The sequence below is a fragment of the Puma concolor genome, chromosome E4 (genome assembly GCF_028749965.1).
Source record: "Puma concolor isolate L17-30 chromosome E4, mPumCon1.1.hap2, whole genome shotgun sequence".
Classification (NCBI taxonomy): Eukaryota; Metazoa; Chordata; class Mammalia; order Carnivora; family Felidae; genus Puma; species Puma concolor.
The window spans coordinates 25,132,970-25,158,866 of NC_141683.1; the positions used below are offsets into that span (position 1 = coordinate 25,132,970).

General features: G+C 38.9%; 1 protein-coding gene and 1 long non-coding RNA gene across 6 annotated transcripts in view; both read left to right on the forward strand.

Moving 5' to 3' along the window:
- Nucleotides 1-407: 407 nt before the first annotated feature.
- LOC147572504 (complement factor H-like) overlaps nucleotides 408-25,897 on the forward strand; it is a 96,634-nt gene continuing 71,144 nt past the window's right edge. For 2 of the 5 annotated variants that reach the window (XM_086694826.1, XM_086694828.1), the window contains exon 1: nucleotides 724-907. In XM_086694826.1, coding sequence (XP_086550952.1) covers nucleotides 850-907 — 58 coding nt within the window. In that variant the 5' untranslated portion in view covers nucleotides 724-849. Of the gene's footprint in view, nucleotides 908-25,897 lie in introns of all 5 variants that reach the window. The other 3 variants (XM_086694827.1, XM_086694830.1, XM_086694829.1) reach the window with 3 other exon arrangements.
- On the forward strand, nucleotides 20,096-23,384 carry LOC147572505 (uncharacterized). The gene is made up of 2 exons (XR_015246452.1): nucleotides 20,096-22,774; nucleotides 23,104-23,384. It is a non-coding gene; the product is annotated as an uncharacterized LOC147572505 (long non-coding RNA).

Below are 25,897 nucleotides of genomic sequence, written 5' to 3' on the forward strand. Positions count from 1 at the left end.
AAACTCATTTATGTCCATTGAGAGTGATCCTGTTGTTTCACACACGTATGTGACACGTCCTTAAAAGAATAAGTGCATGGTTTGCGGGAAAAGCAGGTCGCAAATATCAACCAGCACTGCATTCTTGGCCAAGTTCACTCACGTTGTCTGGGTCTTGTTTGTGAAAGCGTTGCCTAACGTCAAGCTCTGTAAATGATTTCTTTTAAAAATTTTTTAATGTTTATTTCTATCTGGGGGGGGAGGGCAGAGAAAGAGGGAGACCGAATCTGCAGCAGGGTCCAGGCTCTGAGCTGTCAGCACAAAGCCTGACTTGAGGCTCAGACCCACGAGCTGGGAGATCGTGACCTTAGCTGAAGTTGGATGCTTAACCGAATGAGCCACCCAGACACCCCTGTAAATGATTTTTAAAGGTGCTTTTATTATTTTATCTTTTGAAGTGTACACACGATAGATCTGAATGGGTTTGAATAATTAGAGAGTTAATGAAATCCGAAGTATATCACCGGTTACTGCCTTGCACATTCCAAGAACCTGAACATGTTCCAACTTAGAACAGCCTGGGTTTATAAAAACAAAAGTGGGTCACAGCATTAACATTCAGTGGGAGTGCAGTGGGAGTCTGATTTCAACTCTGGCATTGCTGGGGCTTGTGATTGATGTTTTTTTCTTTTACTTTGCAAAAGTTTCTGATGGGCGGAGCATCTAGTAATCCCTTTCATTCCCAAACTGTGTTTCAACTTCCTTTTGGAGCAAGTGCTTTCCTGCTCTAATCACAACTTTTAGCTGAAGAGCAGCTGGCATAGAGTGAGCAGTGTCGGCTATTAAATGTGCCCCTAAAAGATCCTCAAAATGAGATTTTCAGCACAGGTTGTTTGGCTTATGTGGTGGACTGTTTGTGTTGCAGAAGGTAAGAGTGAAAAAAAGAAAGCCTTTCCTGTGTTATAAAACATTTCCCTGTTCTGCTTTTCACAGTGGTAATAGGAATTTGGTGTAGATTGTGATTTAATTACTGTTTTGTAGCTTAGTGTGTGAGTGGCTTTTGACATTGTTAAGTTTCAAAAAATAGAAGCAGCTTATTTAGGTGATGTGATTATTCATCATAATTTTATTTAATGTAAAAATTCAAAACATGTTTTAATATTTTGAGTGCTGTAATATAAGCATTTCCCTTGTAATTATCATAAAACATAATTTACTCTTTTGCTTAGAATTTTTACCCAAATGCTTTCTGTGAAAGTATGAAGAAGCATATGAACATATATAGAACCAGAACAGAAATTAGACAATAGAAACCTTCAAATCAACTAATGACTAGATTTATCTCAGATATAGATGTTAACTCTTTCTAAAGAAGAATCCCTTTAGCATTTACAACTGTTATTGTCACGGCCTTAAAAGTCTTATAGACAAGGAAGCATTACTTGTACCTTTGGCATGAGTATATCATATAAATTTGAAAAAAATGAATATGCAATGTTTATAACATGGAAATATTCTCATGGGTGTTTTCCTGTGGTTGTATTTGAGGTATATTCTAGAAGACCAGTCTAAAGACTATTCTTAAGAGAATAGTGAATATGAATGTAGAAGTTTTTATTTTCTGGCATTAGTAAGGCGATTTCTAGACATAATTACATTTAATTCTAACACTACTTCTCAATAGATTAAAAAGTTTCTTTGGATAGATTTGGTTTCTAGTTCATGATAGGAAACTGTGTGATACTATTTGATTTACTTTTTTTGAATGACATTTTTAAAACAAATGAGTTACCTATCGTTCATAAATTTCCAAAACATTTCACTAAGTCAACAAGTTTTTTTGAATGCTTGCTTCCTGTCAGCCTCTAAGCATTGAAATATACCAACAAATAACACTAAAGCTCTGTCATTGATGGTCTTTCAATGTAGAAAATGAAGGCAGGTATCTATCTTTAATTATATTCCTCAGTCATTTTTTTAAGGTTTATTCAAATATGCTTCATTTTTTTTTTCTGAGACACGTAGCGTTTTTAGTTTCACATTCTGATATGCTATTGCTTGATTTTTAGTTCAGAAACCTTATATCCAGCCACCTTTGAAACTAGCTATACAATCGTATTTACTGCATATGTAAATATTGCAATGTGTATTCAAATATAAAATATTATTGTATCGGCAAAGAGTTCCAGAACACTCTTAATGCTACAAACCATTACAAACATCTTTTTCTGTACACAAGTGTTTTTGTCTTTTCTTTAGCAGGAGTATGTTCAGTGTTTCAATATTTACATGCTGTTTGCCTAGGCTTTATGTGGACATCACTTGTCATGTAAGGAAGATTTGTTTTCTTTCCAGCTCATGTTTAGAACTCAAGAATTGATGCCAAGTTTAATTAAACTGTTTCAGTGATTATAAACTGGAATTTGAAATTTTAAAATCGGGTGTTATAAAGCATGTATTAAAAATTAAGTAATACTGATGTAAACTCCTTACTTACATAATTGATTCCAGCTGACTCATTTCACCTGTATTTTCTATTTCACCAAAATGTGTTTAAATGTGGCATCCGTTTCTGCTGGTGAATTGGGCGTTAGCACTCTACACGCTGTCGTGAGACTGACTCTAAATCCGGCTAATTCCTAATAGAGAAACTGTAACATTACTATTTAAAGTATTTAAGGCAATACTTTAGCCTCATGATTTTCCCAAAAAAGCACATGATGCACAAGTGAGTAGAAAAAAATCACATGAATTTTCAGCAGGTGTAGAACTGTGATTTATTCCTTGTTTGCCAAAAAGTTCTAAAACTGGTTTGAAATGCCAATGCCATCAGTCTACCATACCTAACAGAAACTTCACTCAACAAAGTAACCTTACTCATTAAAAATATCCATATATCCTTCAATAGTTGCCTCTGGTTTTATTTCCCATGTAGAAATAAATATGAAATAGTAAATTGAGATATTGAGAAATACCACATTGAATAGTGAATGGTAAATTGAGGAATTGAGAAGACAGTTTGGAACACCAGCACAATCTGCGTTACTCAACCAGTCTTAATGTTTTAGCATTTCATAAATTGCCTCTGTCCTGTTCAGAGTGAACATTCCTCAAAAAATCCTCCTCACTCTAAAGAGGAATGATAGCCCATAGGAAGAATTTATTGGCCCAAGTTTCATGGAGACCAGTTAGTACCTCTTGGATGCAATAGGCTCTCTGCTTTGCCATTGCCAGGTGTGTAGAAACATTAGTTGTTTTCCTTGTAAAACATCGCAGTTGGACGAATCACCACAGGCTGCTAAGAACTGGTCATATTTACAGGACAAAGTTTAGAATAACAGTCCCTCAATCTTACCACATAGTAGTTTCTGTTTCCTGGAATATATTATGACCAGCTTTTCATGTAGACCGTTTAGACTTCGGGTCTACAAAGTGTATAATCTTTGAAATTAGCCACAGCCCAGAAATTCCTGGCTGAGAAATGTGAATAAATTAAAAGCCTACTAAACCTACTAAAATTTTGTTTGGAGAGATGTGGGTGTTACCTAATTCTGGAGGTTTCAAGGGCCAAAAATAATCTTTCAGGACCTAAAATATAGATCAAAGCTAGAGAGATTCTCTTCTATCAGAAAACAAAGTAAAACAATTTTTTGTATATTGTTTCAAGTACAAGATGGTTTCCAACTTTAGAGTTAACCCTCAAATGGAAAAAATAATTGACGTTATCAATCGTAAGAATTACTTATAAATTAATTAAAAGTACTATTTTATAAAGATGTGCATGAATGTTATACACAGTTATGTAATCCAGAAAACTTGAGGTAGTGGCGTTTAATCCTGAACCCTGTGTTTCAATGCCAATATGATAAATAAGAATTCGTCTTCTGCTGTCAGGAAAACTTCAGTTTTTAGAAATAGCTGTGTGATGTTTACCTATATGGTGTGATTTAAAGTTGTGCAGTGGCCCAACTGCCTTCAGTATCCTCTCTTCTTTGAAATGTAGTAGGGGCACCTGGGTGGCTCCGTAGGTTAGGCATCCGACTCTTGATTTTAGCTCAGGTCATGATCTCACAGTTTGTGGCATTGAGCCCCACAGCCGGCTCTGCGCTGACACCTGGGAGCCAGCTAGGGATTGTCTCTCTCTCTCTCTCTGTCTCTCTCCCTCTCTCCCTCTCCCCTCTCCCCCTCTCCCCCTCTCCCCCTCTCCCCATCTCTTCCTCTCCCCCTCTCCCCGTCTCCTCCTCCCCCCCTCCACTGTTGGCACTCTGTCTCTCAAAATAACTAAATGAACATTAAAAAAAAAAAATTCTATTTAAAAAAATAAAAAATGTTTTTTAAAAAAGAAAATGGAAATGTATTGATATTACTAGATTCAACAAACCTGAAATTTATGTGGAATAGCAAATACTCTGAATAAATACTTTAGAATAGTAAAATCCAATAGTATTTACTGCAATTTACTGTGATTCATATAAGCTGAAAATTCTCTATTACAATTTCAGTGCAGATAGGTAGAAATGGATGATGAGGGTGAAGAAGGGACTAAGGAACTCGGGAAGGTGAGGTAGCCCTGGGGAGGGGAGATCTGATGGGTGAAGCGTGACAGTGAGCGCCATGAGAAGGGTCAGAGCAGATGCCCCGGGAGTGTCACAAGAGGGAGAGGTGTGCCACAGCAAGCCTTGTTTATTTTTAATGTAGACATAATGGGGAATGCATATGCTACTTTTCTGCCTGCGCATAATGTTAAACTACGACTCAGTTATCAAGTTTTGTTGAAATTGTTCTTAGCTGAAAATAAGTATGTCCCCCAATGACACATAAATTCTCTTTTGGCCTTTGATTGCTAGGGCTACTGCCAAGTCTTCATCGATCCACTTTTCTTTGCCCAATCCCTGATTGTTCTACAACCCTTGCACTTTCCCTTCTTCCCAATTGTGCCTCCCCCTCACCCCTCACACCATTCCTACCTGCCCAGGATGTGAGTTTTTCCCAACCAGACTATCCTGTGCTCACTAAACTGATGTGCACTTTACCCATAGCTTAACAACTTTAACTAGTTTCAGAATATGGTGCATAAACAAGAGATGATATATTTGGGGTAAAATGTGCTACATTTTAGGAAAAAAATCACAAAAATAACAAAAGGGTTAAATAGGTTTGACAGAGCACTTCTATGTGTTTGGATGTTTTAACTGAGAGAGCCAAGTTTCTCAAACCATGTTGACCAAAAATGTAATAGATAGGAAAGTGATTATAGAATAGTTCCTTCAAAGGCTCCCAAAAGCCTTTTTGAACAAAATTAAACTGATTCCTGACTTCAAAATTATGGCATACATTCAAAATTAAGACACGTAGACAAGAGGTACAACGGAGTCACAGAGAGCAGAGTTTCTTGGGTTCATGCAATAGAGCTTTGAGATCACTGTACATGTGTTGTCATGTCTTACCTTTTACATTGGTTACCGTCCACTGTGCTCTTCCCATGGGTTGCCTGCAATCTGCGGATATAATGGAAAGGTTCCACAAGAGCTTCATATTCATCCATTCATTCTTTCATTCATTTATTTGCCCATCCAGTGGTCACTTTTTAAGTGCCTGCTGAGTGCCAGGCATTAGGACTAGCATTTACCAAAAGGCCATTTAGTGCGGAAAACAAAAGGGATGATTATTGTATTTCGTCAACATACTGTATTTTACTGTATAAAGCATTGTGATGGAAGCAAGCAAAAGAGAGACTACAGGATCATTTAGAGGAGGCAAGAAATCCAAATTGGAATGAGAGTCTGGAGTGGGATCGGGTTGGGGAGTTTGTTTGTAAGAGGTGGAATGAAGAGAGCCAAATCTGTCAGGGTCACGACGGCATCTTGGGTAGGCTTTGAAGGTTGGATGGGAGTCATGGAAATAAGGATGCCAGGGATGAAGACATTCAAGACTGAGGAACATGGCTCCTGGGTGGCTCAATTGGTTAAGCATCGGACTCTTGATTCAGCTCAGGTCATGATCTCAGTCTTGACATCGAGTCCCGTGTGGAGCTCCACCCTGGGAATGGACCCTGCTTGGGATTCTCTCAATCTCTCTCTCTGAATCTCTCTCTCTCTCTGAATCTCTCTCTCTCTCTCTGTCTCCTTTTAGTCCTGCCCCCTCCATAAAAAAAAAAAAAAAAAAAAGTACTGAGGAAACATCAGTTGTGTTTACAAAAGACTGATAGTAGGTCTGTAAAAATGGAGGATTGAAATCATCCCCACCTTTCTAAATCTGCCATCAGTTACAATTCCACAAGTACTACAGGTGAAATTGGGTATAGTGTGTGTTGTTTTTCTTCTTTTCTTTTTTAATCCTTATCCTCAGGATTGACATGATAATTATTCAGATGCAGAATCATTCCTGCTACAGTTTTTAAAGGTCCTTATTTTAATGTCTCCCTCCAACTAAGCTCCTTTCTGATAGCAACCAGTCAATATATACTAACAATTTATTGTAAGAAGCTACCATTTTGACTTGAACAATAATTGGCATTAGGTAGTAGTGATCCAAATACTACACATTTCAAGAAATTTGATTTCAGTGATATATTCAGGCTGTTTCCTGATAGTAACTTTCTTCATTCCTAATTATGGCATACTTGTATTCTGCCCAATTTCTTATAGCTATGACCTGTTCTCCCATTTGCTTTTCATAATCCTGTAATTATCTTCATGGTCTTTACACTGTTAAAATTTCAAGAGGAAATTGCATAGTCATATTTAAGAAAATTTTTAAGCATAAGTTTATTTTTTCAAATGCCTCAATAGTATAATATGATCTCTCTCTGCTTTTTCTAGAGTTTATTTTTTAAAAACTTCATTGCAACCGATAACTTTATTTATAGAGGTGTATATATTATTTGCCACATGTCTTTAATTATCCTCATGTTATTTGTAAAATAGTCTGCATATATCTTATTTTGAAAAACTAATTGGATCATATCATGTATATGTATATGTAACTAATATTCATATATACCAATGAGAAGATAGGAAAGAAATTTAACATAAAATATCTATTTTTGCTATTTCCATTTTGTCCATTTGATTTACTTTTTCGATGTTGATTTTTAGTTTGACTTTAGAATATGTTCTAATGCGTACTGAGTTTAGAATTAAGCTATTTAAAAAGTAGTATCTCCTATTCTTTTTTTCTCAAAATAATTTTAGAAAAAGAGAGTAATTGTACAAAGAGACCAGCCTTACTCTACCAAAGCAGTCTGGTACACATTTGATTGAGGTTTTCTTGATTAGGTTTAGAATGTCTTACAAATGAACGGGAAATTCAGCAAAGAATTTTAATCACAAGAGTGACATGACCAATTTTGGAAAAAAAAATCCTATGTAACCCCGTGGAGAATGGAGGCTTGCAGACTAGCTAGCAGACTGTGTCACAGTGAAGGTGGCAAATGGTCATAATCACAACTAAGAGTTTGGAGATGGCACTGGAAAATGGGGAAATGGAGTAGGGGGTCGTGACACTGTTTTCTTACAGTCAAGAGATGCCATTTAAAGTTCAAGGAAAAAGCACCATAATTTTAAGAGTTATTTGAAGTAAAAAGGGTAATCAATATGAGAATACTTCTACTATAGTAAACATATATACATAGTAAAAATTGTGAGAAGCTGGTAGGAAGATTATGTGAAAGGTGTGTATATTTGTCTTTTCCATCTGGTTGTTAAAAGCAATTAACCAAATTTGAAAATTCAAGAGCAAGTGGTATAAATGTATTATTTTGAAACATAACCTGAGGAAAATGCATTTGCCTCAGGCTAGCTAATGGGCTAGTGGTGTGTGTGTGTGTGTGTGTGTGTGTGTGTGTGTGTGTGTGAGAATTGATTACTTTAAATGTTTTGAAGATGGATTACTCTTGGCCGATTTGTTTAAAAAATAATTTAAATGAAATAAATTAACTGATAAAACTTTATTACCTTTACCTTGCATTACCTTAATAGGATAGGAACGGTGTTTATCAAAATATTTATATATTACTAAAAAATAGTTCTGCACTCACAATATTGGCATCTATGTTTGAAAATTAACTTATTTTTCCAATAGCCAGAATGCCATGAAGTGGATTTGAATTTCTAAAATGAAAAACACACATATTAGCCTGCAATTAAGCATAAAATCTTCATCATGAACATTAAATTTAAAAACGAACAACACAAAAAATCTGGCTCTTTGGAAGAGGGGGGAATCCAGAGAGGTGGTTTGTGTTGTTTTATGACAGGATGTTAACACCATCTAGTGGAGAAACAGAATGTTTACTTAAATTCTAAAAATCAAAATGTAATGTAGAATCATTTATTAAAAGTTCCCAAACATAAATGTGCTAGAAATTTGCTAAAACGTCAAAGAAAAATTACTGCATATGAAATCTCACACAAGTATTATTTACTACAGAAAAGTATAGTTTCATATGGAGCTTGTATGAAATGTGAAACATGTTCATCAGAGATAGGTTCCATGATGGTCTTCACCTCTGTTGATTATTTGCCCCTTACCTTTTAAAAAGAAATTCTAGAATAGAATGTTAAGCCATTGTCATAAAACCAAGTGAAGAAAGGAGTTATGCAGTGAAAGTAATACTAATGAATATGTCTGGTGATAAGTATCTTTGAATTTGCCATTTTTAAAAGTAATCGTTGGAGACCTAATGTAATCATTCTATCTTTTAAAGTGTTTATTTAAATTAAAGTTTTTATTTAAATGTAATCATTCTGTCTTTTAAAGTTTGTATTTAAATTACAGTTAGTTAGTACCTACTGCAATATTAGTTTCAGGAGTAGCATTTAGTGGTTCATCATTTACACATAACACCCAGTGCTCATCACAACAAATGCCCTCCTCAGTATTCATTCCTTGTAATCCATTTCCTCACCTACCTCCCCTCCAGCAACCCTCAGTTTGTTCTCTATACTTAAGAGTCTGTTTTATGGTTTGCCTCTCTTTTTTTCCTCCTATGTTCATCTCTTTCATTTTTTAAATTCCACATATGAGTGAAATCATGTGGTATTTGTCTTTTTCTGACTGACTTATTTTGCTTAGCATAAATACACTCTAGTTCTGTCGGTGCGTTGCGAATGGCAAGATTTCATACTTTTTGATGGCTGAGTAATATTCCAGTGTGTGTGTGTGTGTGTGTGTGTGTGTGTGTGTGTGTGTGTGTACTGCATCTCTTTATCCATTCATCCATCGGTGGACATTTGGGTTCTTTCTATAATTTGACTAATCGTTGATATGCTGCTCTAAATATCAAGCTGCATGTATCCTTTCAGAATCAGTATTTTTGTATCCTTCTGTTAACTACTTAGCAGTGCAATGGCTGGATTGTAGGGTAGTTCTATTGTTAACTTTTTGAGGACCCTCCATATTGTTTTCCAGAGTGGCTGCTCCACTTTGCATTCCCACACCAACACTGCAAGAGGGTTCCCCTTTCTCTGCCTCCTTGCCAATGCCTTGTTGTTTTCTGTGCTGTTAATTTCAGCCATTGACAGGTGTGAGATAGTATCTCATCGTGGTTTTGTTTTGTATCTCCTTAATGATGAGTGATGTTGAGCATCTTTTCATGTATCTGTTGGCCATGTGTATGTCTTTGGAAAACTATTCATGTCTTCTGTCCATTTCATAACTGGATTATTTGTTTGGGTGTTGAGTTTGATAAGTTCTGTATAGATTTTGGATACTAACCCTTTATCAGATATGTCATTTGCAAATATCTTCTCCCACTCTGAAGGTTGCCTTTTAGTTTGTTGATTGTTTTCTTCATTGTGCAGAAGCTTTTTATCTTGATGAAGTCCCAATAGTTCATTTTTGCTTTTGTTTCCCTTGCCTTTGATGACATATCTAGTAAGAGGTTCCTATGGCCCAAATCAGAGAAGCTGCTGTCTGTGTTCTCTAGGATTTTGATGGTTTCCCATCTCATATTTTGGTCTTTCATCCACTTTGAATATATTTTGTGTACCTTGTAAGAAAGTGGTCCAGTTTCGTTCTTCTGCATGTTGTTGTCCAGTTTTCCCAACACTATTTATTGAAGAGACTTTTTTCCATTGGATATTCTTTCCTGCTTTGTCAAAGATTAGTTGACTATATAGTTGTGGGTCCGTTTCTGAGTTTTCTATTCTGTTCCACTGATCTGTGTGTCTGTTTTTATACCAGCACTATGCTGTCTTGGTGACTACAGCTATGTAATGTAGCTTGAAGTCTGGAATTCTGATGCCTCCAGCTTTGCTTTTCTCTTTCAAGATTACTTTGGCTATTTGGAATCTTTTGTGGTTCCATACAAATTTTAGGATTGTTTGTTCCAGCTCTGTGAAAACTGCTGGTGGTATTTTGATAGGGATTGCAGTACATGTGTAGAGTGATTTGAGTGATACAGATATTTTAATGATATTTGTTCTACCAGTCCACGAGCATGGAATATTTTTCCATTTCTTTGTGTTGCTTTCAGTTTCTTTCATCAGTATTCTGTAGTTTGCAGAGTACAGATCTTTTTACCTCTTTGATTAGGTTTTTTCCTAAGTATCTTATGGTTTTTGGTGCAAATATAAATGGAGTGAATTCTTTCATTTGGAAATGAAATTCTTTCATTTGGAAATTTCAAATGGAAATGAATTCCTTCATTTTTCTTTCTGCTGCCTCACTATTGGTATGTAAAAATGCAACAGGCTTCTCTGCATGGAGTTTGTTTCCTGCAACTTTACTGAATTGTGTATCAGTTCCAGAAATTTTTAGTGGAGATTTTTGGGTTTTCTATGTAGATTATCATGTTGTCTGTGAATAATGAAACTTTGATTTCTTCCTTCTTGATTAGGATGCCTTGTCTGTCTTTCTTTCTTTCTTTCTTTCTTTCTTTCTTTCTTTCTTTCTTTCCTTTTTTTTTTTTTCTTGACTGATGCTGAGACTAGACATCCAGTACTATGTTAAGTAACAATGGTGAGAGCGGTCATCCTTATCTTGTTCCTGACCATAGAAGAAAAGTTCTCAGTTTTTCCTCATTGAGAATTATATTAGCTGTGGGTCTTTCATATGTGGCATTTATGATAATGAGGTATGTTCCCTCTATCTCTCTTCGTTTGAGTGTTTTTTCGTTTGTTTTTTAGAAATAGAGAAAGCACGTGTGTATGGGAGTCAGGGGAGGGACAAAGGGAAGAGAGAGAATCTTACGTAGGCTCCACATCCAGTGAGGAGCCTGACATGGGGCTTGATCTCCCAACCCTGAGATCATGACCTGTTTATTCTGATGGGAATTCTCTATGCCTCCTGGATTTGGATGTCTGTTTCCTTCCCAAGTTTAGGGAAGTTTTCAGCTATAATTTCCTCCAATGAACCTTCTGCCCCCTTTTCCTTCTCTTCCCTGGGACTCCTATGATACGAACGTTACTATGATTTATGGAGTCACTGAGTTCTCTAGGTCTGCATTCGTGGTCTGATATTTTTCTTTACCTCTTCTCTTCAGCTTCATTATTTTCCATAAGTTTATCTTGTATATCACTGATTCATTCTTACGATTCTTCCGTCCGTGTATACACAACTGCAGGACAGTTGTCTGTTGGTGCCTGGGACTGGTGGCTGTGCTGGTCTGGAATCTGGCCCCTGCGGTTCACTCAGTGTCAGTCCTGCTCCAGTAGATAAGCAGTTACAGGCACGGAGGGGCTGGGGTTCATGTAAGTAGGCTCCCAGTGGAGCCACTGTCCTGTTCCCTGAAGCCCCACCGTGTTGGTGTTGGTAAGAAAAATGGCAACACCCCAGTCTCTCCTCCCCGCAGGGGGTGTCTCAAACCATGCAGTTCAGGCAGCGCCTTACAGAGTAGCGCGGGCATTCGACCTGTCCTGCTCCACAGTCTCCTCCAGCAGCTCGTATCCCGCTCTGCGTGAACCTGGTTCCGGAATAATGCCACTCTGCCCTGCCAACAAAGGGCCTCAGGTTGGCACCTGCAAGGTCTTTTTTTTTTAATTTTTTTTTTTTTTAACGTTTATTTATTTTTGAGACAGAGAGAGACAGAGCATGAACGGGGGAGGGTCAGAGAGAGGGAGACACAGAATCTGAAACAGGCTCCAGGCTCTGAGCTGTCAGCACAGAGCCCGACGCGGGGCTCGAACTCATGGACCGCGAGATCATGACCTGAGCCGAAGTGGGCCGCTTAACCCACTGAGCCACCCAGGCGCCCCAAGACAGGCTGCTAGGGCTCTTTCACAGAAAAAGTATATTCTTTATTCTCCTGCCTCTCTGCAGCGCCCTGGGGTGGTAGTCGGTTCAGAACACTTTCTCCGTCTGTTACAGTCCTGGGAGACCCACAGTCATAAGCCGAGCGCACCACCAGAGCCAGGCAATCTAGAGGTAAGTCCTGCCTGACAACCACAGAAGCGAGGGCACCATAAAAAAAGCATAAGCTCCTTTCCTAGAGATACCTTTGACCTAGAGCGAAGCCGAGGAAGATCACAAGGATGGCCTCCAGTGGCCTCTATCCCCAGAGAACACCTAAGTAGGCCCCAGGATGTGTGCCAAGCCACAAGTCTGCTCCTCAAGCCAGAATTCCGGGAAAGGCTGTCAGGCCTCTTTCGTAGAAAAAACTGACATTATAGATCAGTCTGTATATACAGTGTGCCCTTGCGGTGGTGGCCAGGGCTGAACTTTTTACAGTCCCATGGGAACCATGAATACAAACCCCACGGACCATTAGATCAAAGAATGTCCCCTGGGTGGCAGCCACGAAATCCAGTGCACCGGATATAGAAACTGGGGCACCAGATCTTTGTCCAGATTTCCCTCCAGGAGTTACCAGTGCCCTGCAGTGCAGCAGAAGGAGGACCTGAAGATAGTGCCTATTCTCCAAGTTCCCTGTAGAGGATTATGGCTGGCCCTCTGTTGTCTTTTTTTTTTTTTTTTTTTTTATAAATTTTTTTTCAACATTTATTTATTTTTGGGACAGAGAGAGACAGAGCATGAACGGGGGAGGGGCAGAGAGAGGGAGACACAGAATTGGAAACAGGCTCCAGGCTCCGAGCCATCAGCCCAGAGCCCGACGCGGGGCTCGAACTCACGGAGCGCGAGATCGTGACCTGGCTGAAGTCGGATGCTTAACCGACTGCGCCACCCAGGCGCCCCCTCTGTTGTCTTTTTAATTAGAAGTCTGCCCTCAGGCCACAGCAAGAAAGATTAATCAGATTGGCCTTTTCCAGAGAAAGGCGGGTGCTTCAGTCTGTGCACTCTCCTGTGCCTTGGGGGTGGTGGCCTGTTAATCAGTCTTTCTTTATTTGTTACAGTCCTGTAGGACCCACTAGCCACTACAGCCATGTGATCTAGGGATATCTCCTTGGTGGTGGCTACAAAATTCAGAGAGTGTCTGAGGAGGGTCTAAGCTCCTTTCCTGGAGATACCAGGGAGCAATTAGCAAATTCTGCCAATGAGGCAAAAGGAGAGCATAAAGATGGTGCCTGCTGGTCTCTGTCTTTGAGGAGAGTTTTACTAAGCCCCTAGATGTGTTTTACATTAAATGCTTACCCGTCAGAGCGGAGCCTTAAGGTAGGCAAATAAGTCTCTTTCACAGAAAGTCTGGGCGCTTTTCAGGTGGCTTCCTCTATGCTGGACCCTGGGGTGGGTGAGTGCCTGTGGACCCTTTAAGAGCTGTTTCTCACTTAGCTGTAGCTTGTGGGTCCTTGTGGACACAAGCCCTGTTGGCTTTCAAAGCTAGATGCTTTGGGGGCTTGTCTGTCAGGTGTAGATATTAAAATTGGGGTGCCAGATGTAAGGCTCAGACACTTCACTCCTCAGGGAGAAGCTTGGGGTTTTGAATTCCCTCCCAATTGTGGGTCATCATGCTGGGGATGAGGTTTAGGGTCAGATCGTATCTCAGTTTCTTCCATCTACTTTGATGTGAGCTTTTTCTCATTTGCCCAGTGTGTAGGAATCACTCAGTTATTTTTTGGAGAGGTTTTTTTTTTTCCCCCCACACAAAATTGTATGTAACTGTAGATTCAGTGTGTCCAAGGGAAGAGGTGTGTTCAGGATCTCCTACATCTCCATCTTGAACCACTTCCATAAAGAAACTATTTAATCGTGTTTCTGGTTGGCTTATGGAAATGGCAGATCAGCCCAGCTGGATCTGGATCCCACCAAGTTTATTCCAGAAGGGGCCTTATGAAGTTCTTGTGGACAAGATGGGGAAATTGACCAGTTAGATGGTTTATGAGATAGTTTGAAATTTCGTTAAGTAAACTTACCCGAGTGTCAGATTCAGGACTTTGTTCTCAAGCCTATTCCATTACTCCTTTGTGTTATCAGATAGTTTAGTGATTTAGGAGAAACACAGTACAAATTCACAAGTGGAATTATTCAGGGGGTCATGATAGTGAATCTGCATTAGCACAGATTCATCATTCAAAAAGGATCCTCTGTTAAATCTAATAACGTGACATTTAGTAGTGATAACTATAAGATCCTGGGTATAAGTCAAAGGAATCAGATGTACAAGTACAGACAGATTAGAAAGAATTTTAAAAGTTGGTGAATATTTTGATCAATTTTGAGGTCATTTTGAGTCAAAACTAGGACAGAACCACCACTACTGTTAATGAGACCACGCCCTGCATCGATAGAAATCTAAGGTAGAATGAGGCTGTTCTAAAATTTGCCCATCCCAGTGCTGATCAGACCATATGTGAAATATTATATTTGCTTCAGAGATGATATTCTAAAAGCGTAAAACATATTTAAGTATGCCCAGATGAGAGAAGAATATGGCAAAGGGATTCAAGCCTGTCATAATAATAATACCTACTTTAATTTTACCCCCTTTGTATACCTCTTGAAAAGAAATCTCAGTGGACTGTTTTATTTAATTAGTATCATTTTTTAAAATTATTAACAAGTCAGCTAACATACAGAGTAGTCTTGGCTTCAGGAGTAGATTCCTTTGATACATCACTCACATACAACACCCAATACTCCTCACTTGACAAGTGCCCTCCTCAATGCCCACCACCTGTTTTTCCCATCCTCTCAACCCCCCACTTCCATCAACCCTCAGGTTCTATCTAAGGGCCTCGTATGATTTGCCTTCCTCTCTGTTTCTATCTTCTTTTTTCCTTCCCTTCCCCGATGGTCACCTGTAAAGTTTCTCAATTTCCACGTATGAGTGAAATAATACATCTGTCTTTCTCTGACTGACTTATTTCACTTACCTTCTGATTCCATCCACATTGTTGCAAATGGCAGGATTTCATTCTTTTTCATCGCCGAGTAGTATTCCATTGTGTAAACATACCATGTCTTCATTATCCATTCATCAGTGATGGAAATTTGGGCTCTTTCCATAATTTGACTATTGTTGATAGTGCTGCTATCATGTGGCCCTATGAATCAACCCTCCTGTGTCCTTTGAATAAATTCCTAGTAGTACAAGCACTGGATCATAGGGTAAATCAATTTTTAATTTTTTGAGGAACCTGCATGCTGTTTTCCAGGGTGGCGCACCAATTTGCACACCCACCAACTGTGCAGGAGGGTTCCCCTTTCTCCATATCCTCGCCAACATCTGTTGTTTCCTGAGTTGTGAATTTTAGCCACTCTGGTATGAGGTGGTATCTCAGTGTGGTTTTGATCCGTATTTCCCTGATGATGAGCAATGTTGAGCATCTTTTCATGTGTCTGATTTCCATCTGGATGTCTTCTTTGGAAAAGTGTCTATTTGTATCTCCTGCTCGTTCCTTCACTGGATTATTTGTTTTTCAGGTGTTGAGTTTGGTAAGTTCTTTATAGATTTTGGATACTAGCCCTTTATCCAGTATGTCATTTGCAAACATCTTCTCCCATTCTGTCGGCTGCCTTTTAGTTTTGTTGATTGTTTCCTTTGCTTTGTAGAAGCTTTTTATCTTGATAAAAAGGTCCCAATAGTTCCGTTTTGCTTTTATTTCTCTTGCCTTTGGAAACATGTCACGTAAGAAGTTTCTATGGCCAAGGTCAAAGAGGTTTCTGCCTTGTTTGCTCCTGTAGGATTTTGATGGATTCCTGTTTAACACTGACCTAACATTAGCATTTAGGTCCTTCATCCATTTTGAATTTATTTTTGTGTATGTTGTAAGAAAGTGGTCCAGTTTCTTTCTTCTGCATGTTGCTGTCCAGTTCTCCCAAGCACCGTTGGCTGAAGAAACTATCTCTTTTCCATTGGATACCCTTTCCTGCTTTGTCAAAGATTAGTTGGCCATAAATTTGTATGTCTGTTTCTGGGTTCTCTTTTCTATTTCACTGGTCTGTGCATCTGTTTTTGTGCCAATACCATACTGTCTTTATGATTACAGCTATGTAATACAGGCTAAAGTCTGGGATTGTGATGCCTCCAGCTTTGGTTTTCTTTTTCCACATTACTTCAGCTATTCAGGATCTTTTGTGGTTCCATACAAATTTTAGGATTATTTCTTCTAGCTCTGTGAAGAATGCTGATGCCATTTAGATTGAGATTGCTAGAGTGTGTAGATTGTTTTGGGTAATATCAACATTTTAACAATATTTGTTCTTCTAATCCATGAGCATGGAATGTTTCCATTTCTTTGTGTCTTCTTCAATGTCATTCATCAATTTTCTATAGTTTTCAGCAAACAGATCTTTTGCCTCTTTGGTTAAGTTTATTCCTAGGTAATTTATGGTCCTTGGTGCAATTGAGAATGGGATCAATTCCTTTCTGTTGCTTCATTATTGGTGTATAGAAATGCAACAGATTTGTGTACATTGATTTTATATCCTGAAACTTTGCTGAATTCATGTATCAGCTCTACCAGTTTATCGGTGGGGTGTCTCGGGTTTTCCATGCAGAGTGTCATGTCATCTGCAAAGAGTGAAAGTTTGACTTCTTGTCTGCCAATTTCGATACATTTTATTTTGCATTGTTGTCTGAATGTTGAGGCTAGGAGTTCTAATACCATGTTAAACAACAGGGGTGACAGTGGATATCCCTGTCATGTTCCTGATCTCAGGGGCAAAGCTCTCAGTTTTTCCCCATTGTGGATTATATTAGCTGTGGGCCTTTCATATATGGCTTTTATGATGTTAAGGTATGTTCCTTCTATCCTTACTTTCTTGAGTGTTTTTATTACGAAAGGATGCTGTATTTTGTCCAATGCTTTTTCTGCATCTCTTCACAGGAGCATATGGTTCTTATCTTTTCCTCTGTTAATGTGATGTATGATGTTGATTGATTTGTGAATATTGCACCAGACCTACAGCCCAGGAATGAATCCCAGTTGATTATGATGAATAATTCTTTTAATACACTGTTGAAGTCAATTTGCTAGTATCTTGATGAGAATTTTTGCATCCACGTTCATCGGGGATATTGACCTGTAATTCTGCTTTTCAGTGGGGCCTTTGTCTGGCTTGGGCATCAAGGTAATGCTGGCTTCATAGAATGAGTCTGGAGGATTTCCTTCCATTTCCATTTTTTGGAACAGCTTGAGATTAGGTCTTAACTCCGCTTTAAATGTCTGGTAGAATTCCCCTAGGAAGCAGTCTAACCCCGGACTCCTACTTGTTGGGAGATTTTTGATAACCAGTTCAATTTCTTCACTGCTTATGGGTCTGTTCAAATTTTCTATTTCTTCCCATTTGAATTTTCGTAGTGTGTGAGTTTCTAGGAATTTGTCCACTTCTTCCAGATTGTCCAGTTTGTTGGCATGTAATTTTTCATAATGTTCTTCAATAATTGTTTGTATTTGTGTGGTGTTGGTTGTGATCTCTCCTCCTTCATTCGTAATTTTATCTATTTGGGTCCTTTCTCTTTTCTTTTTGAGAAGTCAGGCTACAGGGTTATCGATTTTGTTTATTCTTTCAAAAAATCAACTCTTACATTCATTAATCCATTCCAATGTTTTTTTGTTTTTGTTTTTTAGGGTTTTTTTTTTGTTTTTTTTTTTTTTGGATGGTATACTGTTTATTTCTGCTCTAATTTTTATTATTTCTCTGCTTCTTCTGGCTTTGGGCTTTCGTTGCTGCTGCCTTTCTAGTTCCTTTAGGTGTGAGGTTAGGTTCTATATTTAGGACCTTTCTCGCTTCTTGAACTAGGCCTGAACTGCAATGTATTTTCCTCTTAGGACTGCCTTTGTTGCATCCCATTGGGTATGAACTGTCATGTTTTCATTTTCATTTACCTGCGTATATTTTCTAAATTTTTGTTTAATTTCCTGGTTGATCTATTCATTCTTCAGTAGGATGTCCTTTAACCTTCATGCATTTGGGGGCTCTCCAAATTTTTTCTTGTGGTTGATTTCAAGCTTCATAACATTGTGATCCGAAAATATGCATGGTATGATCTCAGTCCTTTTATATATTCTGTTTTGTGACCCAGTATGTGATCTGTTTTGGAGAATGTCCAAGTGGTCCATCTGGTCCAATGTGTCCTTCAGAGCCATTGTTTCCTTATATTAAAAAGGAGTCCTACACTGTCCAGGGCCTGGGACTTCAGGAAGTGTTTTTGGAGTGTGTTGCATGCACTGTGTTGTTGTTGCGTATTTGGCTGCGCTATCCCACTAGCCAGGTCTTCCTTACTCTTGGTGGTGGATTGTTTAGACACCATCTTAGACATTCCACCATTTAGACATTCCACCAGGTGCTTTTATTTGTTCATTGAAGCAACTGTGGAAAGAAGGAAAAAGACCGGGACCTGATCCCGTACAAAGAGAAAAATGGAAGAGGCAAAAAAAAGACCAAGCAGAGAATCAAAGAAACTATAGGGCTTAATCCAGAAAGAGAGAAAGGCAAATAAAGAAGAAGGAGATATAAAAAAGGTGTAAAAGAATAGAATTAAAATGCCTGATTACACAGACAAACGAAGCAGAGAAAAAAAAGATATATAGAAATATACAGAGAGAGAGAGAGAGAGAGAGAGAGAGAGAGAGAGATGAATTGACCAAAAATCAGGGACGCCTGGGTGGTTCAGTCGGTTGAGCGTCCAATGTCAACTCAGGTCATGATCTCATGGTTTGTGAGTTCGAGCCCCACATCGGGCTCTGTGCTGATAGCTCAGAGCCTGGAGCCTGCTTCAGATTCTGCATCTCCCTCTCCCTCTGCCCCTCCCCTGCTCATGTTCGGTCTCTCTCACTCTCAAAAAGAAACATTAAAAAAATTTCTGTTAATCAAATCAGAGAATATGAGCTTGATTCCAAAGGGAAAAAAAAAGGTTAGAAAGAAAAACAAAGAAAAGCAAAGAAAACAAAGGGCAACAAAGTAGCGTACAAAACCACAGGACAGTAGTCTGTTGATACCTGGGACCATCTCTGCTGGTCTGGAGGAGAGGTTGTCTGGTTCATCCAGTGTGAGTCCTGCTCCAGTAGATAAGCAGTTGCCAGGCACAGCGGAGTAGGGTTTCCTGTCACCAGGCCCTGCCTCCATTAGGAGCCACTGTCCTGTTCCTTGTAGACCCACCACGTTGGCAATGGGGAGAAAAATGGCGATACCCCAGTCTCTCCTCCCTGGACTGTGTTTCTCAAACCTTGCTGTTCAGGGACGCCTGGGTGGCTCAGTCAGTGGAGCGTCCGACTTCGGCTCGGGTCATGATCTTGCGGTCCGTGAGTCCGAGCCCCACGTCGGGCTCTGTGCTGACAGCTCAGAGCCTGGAGCCTGTTTCGGATTCTGTGTCTCCATCTCTCTCTGAACCTCCCCCGTTCATGCTCTCGCTCTCTGTCTCAAAAATCAATCAAGGTTAAAAAAATTAAAAAAACAAACAAATAAAACCAAAACCTCACTGTTCAGGCACCCCTCACAGAGTAGCACAGGCAGGTAGTTTGCTCTGCTCCACAGTTCTCCTGTGCCTCCTAGGTGCTAGGCTGAGATTCAAAATCCCATGTCTTCAAGGATCATGTACCACATGGACCCAATTCTGGGATAGCGCCACTCCACCCTGCAGATATGGCTGGTGCCTGCCGGGTCTTTAGTCCTTGGGGGAACAATATACATTTTTCCCACAGTACTCAAAGGAGGGGACTGTTCTTTCCCAGTGCACCCCTGATATCTCTACCCGCCCTGGGGCTGACTCCTCTCCCCCCACATCCCCCCCCCCCCCAGGCGTGTGCACACAGCAGTGGCTGTGGTCCACAGAATGCCACACACTTTTGAAAACTCTTATCTTCAGCTCCTAAGGCTATTTGCAAAGCAGAGACTGACATTTTCCGTATTTCTTCTTCCCCAGTTCGTGGTCTGGGAAAGGTCTTTCTCTTGTCCTAACACAATGCCACAATCCACAGCTTCTATTTCTCTCCCTTTTGTCTGTCCACAGAAGGGGATCCCTCCCCTCTGTACCCATGCTGTTTTATCTCTCCCAATTCACATACACGCATGTCTGTCACACCAAGCTGTCTCCCTCCACGTGTGCAGATTTTTCTGTCACTCTGCAGATAGACTTCCTGGGTGTTCCAAGTGTTCTGACCCCAAAACAGCTGTGTTTGAAGGACAAGTGAAGTCTTGGTCCCCCTACTTCTCCACCATCTTAACTCCTAACTGATATCCTTTGAAAACCCATAATAGGTGGATAACCAGATTTGTTCTAAAATCAGACCACCAGGGTTCAAATCTCTCCTTTACAATTTTACACCAATGTATTTGAGTTCTTTAAGACTCTACTCTTGCAAATCCAAACACTGAAGTTTGCGCAAGGTAGAATGATTGTTAAATGACACTCATCTGGGATGTATCATGATGACATTGATCATACAAGGATAAAGAGAAGTTCATCTAAATCGTCAAAGAGTAGTGGAGAAAAATACCTAGAAGGTTACTTAAGTGGAATAAGACTAAATGAACACTTGATCTCAATATTGGAAGCTTCAAAAATGTGGTGGAAAAAATTTATCAATGAGAGCTATAAACTGGAGGCCAAGAATCTATATCTAGAGAAGGTATCATATACAAATCTCTACTAAAGAAAAACATCAGTATATTCAGGTATTCAAGGTGCATAATCTACATAAGTCTGCTGAAACTACTGGAAACTTTAATCAAACAAGAAAGAAAATGTTACCAGTGTACTTTAGAAGGATGAAGATGAGGGGCACCTCGGTGGCTCAGTCGGATAAGCGTCTGACTTCGGCTCAGGTCACGGTTTCTGGGTTTGAGCCCCACATCTGTGGGGCTGTCTGTGCTGACAGCTCGGAACCTGGAGCCTGCTTCAGGCTCCCTCTCTCTCTACCCCTCCCCTGCTCATGCTCTGTCTCTCTCTCTCTGTCTCTCTCTCTCAAAATAAGTAAATAAACCTTAAAAAAAAAAAAAGGAAGATGATAATGAATACTTGGGGTGTGTGTGTGTGTGTGTGTGTGTGTGTGTGTGTGTGTGTTTGGAACTTTTTTTCGTGTGTTGCACAACGGTTCTTGTAATAGAATCATTTTGTGGGTAAAAAACTAATACTGGTATGGTATTAAAAGTACTAGATTATCTCTAAATCATCAAATGAAAACGGAAATTTTTTCTGGGAAATATTATATATAAATGTGTTATAAACAGCATAACACTTAAACATGTGTCAAAAATATTCCATATATAAGAAACACAATAAAATGCAATTATATTAAACCTCAATTACAATACGACATTTTGGTGTTTAAAAAGAATTGAACTATGGTTGCATTAAATGTTCACTTGTATTCAAAAATATATATATTATGATATATATGACATGTTATAAACACCTCATATATACGATGTGTACATGTTACAACATATGCCACATTATATATGATATATATGTCATATATGTGTGCCATATAAACCTTATATACTATGACATACTATGAATGACATTTTAAATCACCTCATGTACATAATATATGTTATATATATATTCTGAGACACATGTGACATACTTTAAAACACTGCATTCTCCAATTAATATTAGAAATAACAATCAAATATTTACTGTAATCTTAGCTATTTGAATATTAAGAAATAGTCCTAGTTCATTTTTCTGATTAAATGAAAACTTTCCTTGATGATTGGTTTCAGGCATTAATTAGAAGGTCAGTTTTCTGTATAATGCGATGAATGGAAAATGTGTTTCTCTATATTTCTTACACTATTTGAATAAATAGAAAAGTAAATTAATGAATGTTTATCTAAAAAAAAAAAAAAAAAAAACCGCACTGTTTCCCTACACTGAGTTGGTCTGAGAAGAAAAGGCAGGGCTCTGATTTCTGATGAGAGCAGAAAAGAAAATAAAGAAGATAAATGATCTTAGCAATAAAATCAATACTTTCATCTCTCAATCAAGTTGCTCATTTACATACCAGGGCTAGGATATACATAGTCGGTAGATCATATACGTACCCAAATAGATCTGTAGAGTTTTATTTATGAAGAGTCTTCATACAAGTTTCTATATCATATGACCCACAAGATATAACTTTAGCTTCATTAGCATGTCCCAGTCATCTGAGTTTTATAACCTCTCTTGTCCTGGAAACCCTGATGCAATGAGTGAAGTTAGGCTAATAAGAGGATATAATTCACCAGTGAAACAATTCATTTCCCATTTGATTTTTTTCTTAAGGTAAAACATCGTTTATACTGTTTTTGTTTGTTTTGTTTTTATTGCAAGGGAATCGTTGTGATTTTCCAGAAATAAAACATGGTAGTCTACACCATGAAAGTAACTATAGACAAAACTTTCCAGTACGCGTAGGAGAAAAATATTGGTATTCCTGTGATCAAAATTTTGTGACTGTTTCACAAAAGCCCTGGGAACATATTCATTGCACACAAGAAGGATGGTCACCAGCAGTACCATGCCGCAGTAAGTCAACCTTTATAATTGTATGTGTATAAATATTTCAAATAGTAGAGGGGGAAAACACATAAGTGAATACAATTAAGCTTAGTATGACTAACATAAGGCCAAAGGATGAATGTTATGAGCAAAAATACCAATATAAGTTTTTCCTTTTATGAAGAGTTCCTCATAAAAATCACACTAAAGATAAAGAGAGAGGCTTTCGGAAAATAACTATATCATTTTCAAGGACTTAATTATAAACAATTTTGTACAAATAATTTTTAATTGGCTATTTTCACTGAACTTATGGGTTTTAAAAAATTTTTGTTTCTTATTTTCATTATTTTTAGGACAATGTATCTTCAATCATTTGAAAAATGGAGAGTATCCAAAACAAGGAGTTAAATATTTACAAGGTGAAAATGTAAGCGTTAACTGCAATTCTGGCCACAGTCTTCAAAATGAGCAGACTGTAATGACCTGTACAGAGGATGGCTGGTTCCCTCCTCCTGAATGCATTCCTCTCAGTAAGTAAATGATCTGAGATCCCAGTGTATTATGGTTTTCTAACCCTCATCTATATTGACTGTAACAAAATATTTATAACAACTTTCTTATCTCCCCTATGGAACTACTTAGTTTTATATTTTCCCAAGTGTGTATGAGTGGATATACAAATTTCTTGATACATGTATAGCAAAATAAATGTTTACTGATAGGCATTAGTCAAGAAAACAGTAATGGAAGTACAAGGAAGAAACCTCTAATATAGGGTGACACAAGAGGAAGGAGGTAGATGTGGCGGTGTAGGAGGATCCTAGGCTTACCTCATCCCATGAATACACCTAGATAACTATCAAATCGTCCTAAATACCCTAGAAATTAACCTAAAGACCAGCAGAACAAATTCTGCAACGGAAGGTAGAGAACAAGCCACGTCAATGAAGTAAGATGTGTAGAGATTCAGTTTTCTTCCCCAAACCGAGAAGAAACAGATTGTGAACACTGAGGTGGGAAAGGAGTAGTGGTCAGAGGGAATGGTGAGAGACAGACTGAAACACAGGTGAGCACACACGAGAAAACAAATCTCCATAGCAATTGGTTTGGAAAGGGAGAGGGGCCAAATTTTGTGAGCTTTGCAAGCAGTGGGGCTTAAAGCCTAGGGTATTATAAGGACAGTGTACTTGGCCCTGGGAGAGTTCAAACAGCATTGAGGCTGCTCTTGGAGAAAAGGCAAGCAAAGAGCCTGTGGATATACAGCATGGAAACAGCAATCGGAAGAGCACTTGGAGAACACAGTGGGGAGGTTATTTGCTCACCTTGGACAATATTGCAGAAAGGCAGCCTTCACAGAGACCCCTCTGGGAACAAAGGAACTGGTAGGTACCATTTCCCTCCCCTGCCCTTCAGCATATAGACATGGTCACCTTTGGGAACCAGCACAGGACCCACACTTGCTCTCTAACTTGCTTCTACCAAGCCCTGCCTCCCCATGCTCCAGTGGAATCACCCTTCCCAGTCACACTTGGCCTCAGTCCCAGCACAGGTGGCCCCCAACCCCAAAAGCCCAGACCAAATCCCTGCCCACACCTCATCTCCCAACCTGGGTGTTTGGGGTGCCATGTTTCCAGCAGCAGTGGTGAGAAGTCTCATCTCACAAGCAGACCAGAGCACACAAGTTAAAACTCACCACATTCAGGCCAGAGACCAAACACTGCCCACACAGGCAAAGAGAGCCTCTGCAGATGAGGGGCATGAAGGACAAAGCGATCAGGACACAAGAGCAGTGTGAACACACCACACATTGGAGACACTCCCTGAAGTGCCAGGCCCTGGGGAACAGGGGTCGCGACACCTCAGGGCACGACAGAACCTCTTTTTTCATAAGGCCATTAGCCTCAAGAACAGGAGAAGTAGCTGACTTTCCTAATACAGAGAGGCAGGCACAGAAACTTAGACAAAATGCGAAAACAGAAGAATGATCTGTGAAAGATGAAAGATCTGTACAAGGCCAATGCCAGAGATCTAAGTGAAACAGATATAGGTAACATGCCTAATAGAAATTTAAAGTAAAAATTATGAAGATACTCACTGGACTTGAGAAAAAAAGTGGAAGACATGAGTGAGACTCTTAATAAAGAGATAAGGAATAACATAGCAGAGATAAAGGATTCACCAAACAAAATTAGAAGCACACTTGATGGAATGAACAGCAGGCTGGAATAAGAAGAGGAACAAACTAATGGCCTAGAAGACCGTGTAATGGAAAGTAATCAAGCCAAACAAAGAGAAAAAAGAATGGTGCAAAATAAGAATACATTCAGGGGAGTCAGTGACTCCATCAAACATAACAACATTCATATTAGAGTAGTCCCTGAAGAAGAAGAAAGAAAAAACATGGCAGAAAGTTTATTTGAAGAATTAATAGCAGAAAAGTTCCCTAATGTGGAAGGAGGAAACAGATATGCAGATACAGAAGGCAGAGAACCCCCAATAAAATCAACCAATGCAGACCACACCAAAATATATTGTAACTAAATTGGCAAAACATAGGGATATAGAAAACATTATAATAGCAAGACAAAAAAAAAAAAAAAAAAGGCAGTCACATGCAAGGGAAAACCCATAAGGCCATGAGAGCATTTTTCAGCACAAACTTTCCAAGCCAGATGGGAGTGGAATGATATATTCAAAGTGCTGAATGGGAAACGTACTCTATCCAGCCATGAATATTCCATCTAGCAAGGCTATTATTCATGATAGGAGAGTTTCCAAGACACACAAAACCAGTGAAGTTCATGACCACTAAACCAGACCTGCAAAGAAATATTAAGGAGGACTCTTTGAGTGGAGAGGAGAGACCAAAAGTGACAGTATGAAGGTAGGAAACACAAAAGCACTCAAGATGAATATTTCTGTAAACAAATTTCAGTCAAGGACCTCACAGAATAAAAGGATGTAACATATAACATATGACAGCATATACCTGGAGAAGAGAGGAGTAATGTTTGGGTTCAAACTTTTGACCAACTTAATATAGACTGCTATATACAAAAAATGTTATATACAAACCTAATGGTGACCACAAATCAAAAATCACTAATGAATATGCAAAGAATAAAGAGAGAGAAATACAAAATATCA